This window comes from Lathyrus oleraceus, chromosome 7 (assembly GCF_024323335.1).
Source record: "Lathyrus oleraceus cultivar Zhongwan6 chromosome 7, CAAS_Psat_ZW6_1.0, whole genome shotgun sequence".
NCBI lineage: Eukaryota > Viridiplantae > Streptophyta > Magnoliopsida > Fabales > Fabaceae > Lathyrus > Lathyrus oleraceus.
The window spans coordinates 298,309,012-298,313,099 of NC_066585.1; the positions used below are offsets into that span (position 1 = coordinate 298,309,012).

Consider the following 4,088-nt stretch of genomic DNA (forward strand, 5'->3'; position numbering starts at 1 on the left):
CACCAGAGCAAATCTCCGATATGGCGGCACAAGAGTTTAGGTGATTATGGCCATTCCCTACGAGTTCAGCGTGAAAAACGGGAGATCATCCAATAACATAACATCTGACAGTAAGTGAGTTGCACTATGGCATGGATCCAATGTGGAGCTGCAATATAGAGTTGCACTATAACTTTAATGCTTTGGTGAAGTGAGTTAGACAGATGATTGGGTCTCACCCTTTTGAATTTATGGCCGGCCCAAAACAACACTTACATAAATTTTTTTAAATAAAATAAATGATGCAATAGCCCGATCCTGTTACTATCAGTAGGTTATAACTGAACTTTCAAACACATTGCAATTTCTTTTTCATTGATGTTGGACGTGTATTGAAATGGAAATAATAATATTTCCGACAATATACAGTGTGAAGCAGATTTTTTTGTAACATTTCCTTTCAAAGCACTTAAGAAAACAACTTTACAACATTACCATCAAGATTACAACGTTACAACAACAATCAAGCCGTATCCCACTAAAGGATAATGATATTACCATTGATCAGTCTCTAGTATACGTTTGCAACAGTGCTATTTGTTGTACCATTATTAGTGCTTCTACATTGTTGCAATTGTTCCTGCAGATGCCTTACAATCTCATTCAATCTCCGAATATTTTTCTCTTGCACTAAAATAATCTGCAGAAGTAACATCAATTGAAAAAACTCAGAAAACTTCTATTTGAGAATACAACCGACAGAATTTCCAATTTCCGTTGAAGAATAAACAGACAATTCTGAAACATTGACATGCAGAGCGCAATAAGAAGACTTTCTTGTCGACTGAAATCGATACTGGTGCTCATTGGCTTGACAAGCAGATTAGCTTCATTTATTGTGTTCACTCATTTGACACCCAACATAAATATACTTTTTTATTTAGGACTCTTCCCAGGAAAATACTTCAATGAACTAAGTTTATAAGAAAACTACTTTATTATAGTTTCATGGCCTAAACACACATCAAAGAACACATAGTTTCAGACAGATCGTCCAAAGACACAAAATCCATTGTTCACAACCGAACATCCTCCATCAACAGCGAGATCGTGACCACTTACATACTTAGATTCATCACTTCCCAAGTACAGATTAGCTTCAGCCACATCCTTTGGCAAAAGATTAGTACCCTTTAGGTTAGAATAAAACCCTAGAATCCCATCATCATCTAGCTCCAAGTATTTCTTAGACATCGGCGTGAGAACAATATATGGCGACACACAATTCACCCGAATACCGAACGGTCCAAGCTCGACCGCCGTGTTTCTCGTCAGCCCCACAACGGCGTGCTTTGAACTTGTGTAAGCATGATTCATCGTACCACCTATGTTTCCAGCAATACTAGCTGTGTTAATTATGCTACCTCGTCGAGCAGGGATCATTACTCTTGCAGCATGTTTTGTTCCAAGAAAGACACCAACCAAGTTCACGTTAACCACTTGTTGAAATTCAGATAACGTGTTTTCAAGTATGTTGGTTTTATTCGCACCGGATATGCCAGCGTTGTTTATCATGATGTCGAGTTTACCGTAAGTGGAAACCGCCGTGTTCACGGCGGTTTCTATGTCTTCTTCCTTTGTCGCGTCGCAGTGAACATAAGAGGCAGATGATTTGGGTAACTCCTGGCAAATCGAGTGACCTTTGTCGTCTTGGAGGTCAGCTATTACGACTTTAGCTCCATGGTTGGAGAAGAGTCTTGCGGTGGCTTCGCCAATGCCGCCAGCACCACCGGTGATCAGAGCCACCTTACCCTCAAGCCTTGTAAATGAAATGAGCATGATATCATATATAACAAACTAAACTTGTCTAATATGTGCAATCAAAGAAAAAGAAACCCAAAAGTATTTCCATTTATATTTTCGCGTGTATGGAAATTAAAAGAGGTGAAGTTGCAACTGGTTTACCTTCTTAGAACAGCTGAGGCCAAAGGAACGGTTGCCATGGGTGAGTTTTTCACGTCTCTGGAAGACGAAGAGAAGTTAAGTTGCGTGAGTCAACAATCGGAGTCCTTCACTTCACCTTATCCTATCGCGCAGTTTTTCTAATATACTAGTACTAAGGTATGGGTTGATGCTGATTTTTTATGTAGCCGCCTATGTGGACTCACTAGTGCCATGCATTTAACAAGAATTCAAAATTGAGTTGAGCCCACCAGTACAACGCACGTTTTTGATTTTCACGAAAACTTTACTCTACATCCCTAACATTTATACCTTTACTCTTACATTTTTTTAAAAATACCCGTTTTAACTTTTTTATACAGTAATTATTTCTCTTTTAATTTTTTTCTTTCTTATTTAACATTTCTGAATTTAGTGTATGTGTAAGTATTGTTTTCACGAAACATTAGATTTACTTTCATTCAAAGTTTTTCGGGCATAAATTGGTCTTTATCAATACTTTTCTTAATAAGGTGAATTAAAGAGACGTGAACTAAACATAAAAGAGGCGTGAACTAAATATAAAGTGATCTTCGACGTTACGTAATTATATACATCAATAGGAAAGAGAATGAAAATAATAAAACAATACTTGATTGTGATATTTGTGACAAGTCCAATAAAAAGATAACTACAATACAAAGTGCTTCTGAAAAAGTGGTTGGTTATGGATTTATTCTTTGGAATTTATTTTAATAAATAGTATTTGTTGTATTTATCTTTTAATCTATATTAATTATTAATTATAATATATAATATAAGCATAAACATAGTTAATATAGTAAATTATAAATATACGTATGAACATTGCAAAAAATTTGTTGATTTAAAGGCAACTGTCTCAACTTTTCTAAAAAAAATGTGAAATGTTAATTTGATATTAAATTATGATATTACATAGTATAAAATACATCATTTTATAACTTTTTTAATATTTTATCTCCACCTCAAACTTATCACATGATGGCATAGGTGTAGGAGTTTGATGTAAAATTCAGTTTCATTGCAGGATTCTTAAAAAAAATATATGAAACTCATTTGTAAACTAGTCTCGGATATTGTTGGATCTATTTTACTCTATTATTATGATAGTTGTTGAACCGACTTTAGTACAAAAATTTCAGATCCACAATGAACCTGCAAGTGTTTCGAGATCAAAAATGCTCTCCCCACTACAATATTTAGGCTTTCCAACAATTGAAAAACGTTGTCAAAACTCTGAAAAACGTCACCTAAAATAATAGGGGACGTTTTCTAGGCGTCTCCTGTGCTAGTTTTGCCTATTGTCCAAGGCGACTTTTTTTCATGATTTTTAGACACGATTTTTAAAAACGTCATCCTCTTGAAATTCACCATCTATATCGTCATCTTGAAATTCACCATCTAGATCTCTCTCCTCCTCTTGAAATTCCTCACCTACAACGTCCTCTTGAAATCCATCATCTACGCCGTCCTCTTGAATTTCGTCATTTATATCGTCATTTTCAAGATCTTCATTGATACCTTGCTGCATAAGAAAATAAAACAAAATACTTCAACCATAGAATTTGCAGAAATATAATTTATACAGGAAATATAAGTTTGTTCAAACAACACAATTTGCAGAAACAGAATTTATACATGAAATAATTTGCAGAAACATAATATATATATATGAAACACAAGTTTGTATAAACAACACAATTTGCCAAAACATAATTTATATATGAAACTATTTGCAGAAACAAAATTTATATAGGAAACACAAGTTTGTACAAACAATATAATTTGCAGAAACAAAATTCATCTTTTTTTACTACAATTAGTATTAATGAGTATGTGTTCAGTTCATTGTGCATATTCAATTTCAGCAAGTAATTATTAAACCATAGAATTTTTATAGTATTTTACGTATAAAAAAAGAATTTTATATAACATTTTTGTTTGTAATTTTTTATGGTAAAAAGATCCTGATGCAAAAGTGATATCACTAGATCCCAAGACACTAATGGCAACAAATATATTCATATGTGAGGTTTTCTAATATCCTAGTACTAAGGTAGGGTTGATGCTGATTTTTTATGTAGCCGCCTACGTGGACTCACTAGTGCCATGCATTTCACCAGAAT

The 4,088-nt window shown here is 34.1% G+C and overlaps 1 protein-coding gene across 1 annotated transcript; it reads right to left on the reverse strand.

Moving 5' to 3' along the window:
• Nucleotides 1-321: 321 nt before the first annotated feature.
• Nucleotides 322-2,157, reverse strand: LOC127107883 (borneol dehydrogenase, mitochondrial). Its single transcript, XM_051045228.1, has 2 exons — nucleotides 1,945-2,157; nucleotides 322-1,798 (listed from the first exon to the last, which is right to left on the reverse strand). Exons 1-2 carry the CDS (start codon nucleotides 1,980-1,982, stop codon nucleotides 1,021-1,023), a joined length of 816 nt encoding a protein of 271 aa, XP_050901185.1. The 5' UTR covers nucleotides 1,983-2,157; the 3' UTR covers nucleotides 322-1,020.
• Between the last annotated feature and the right edge of the window lie 1,931 nt (nucleotides 2,158-4,088).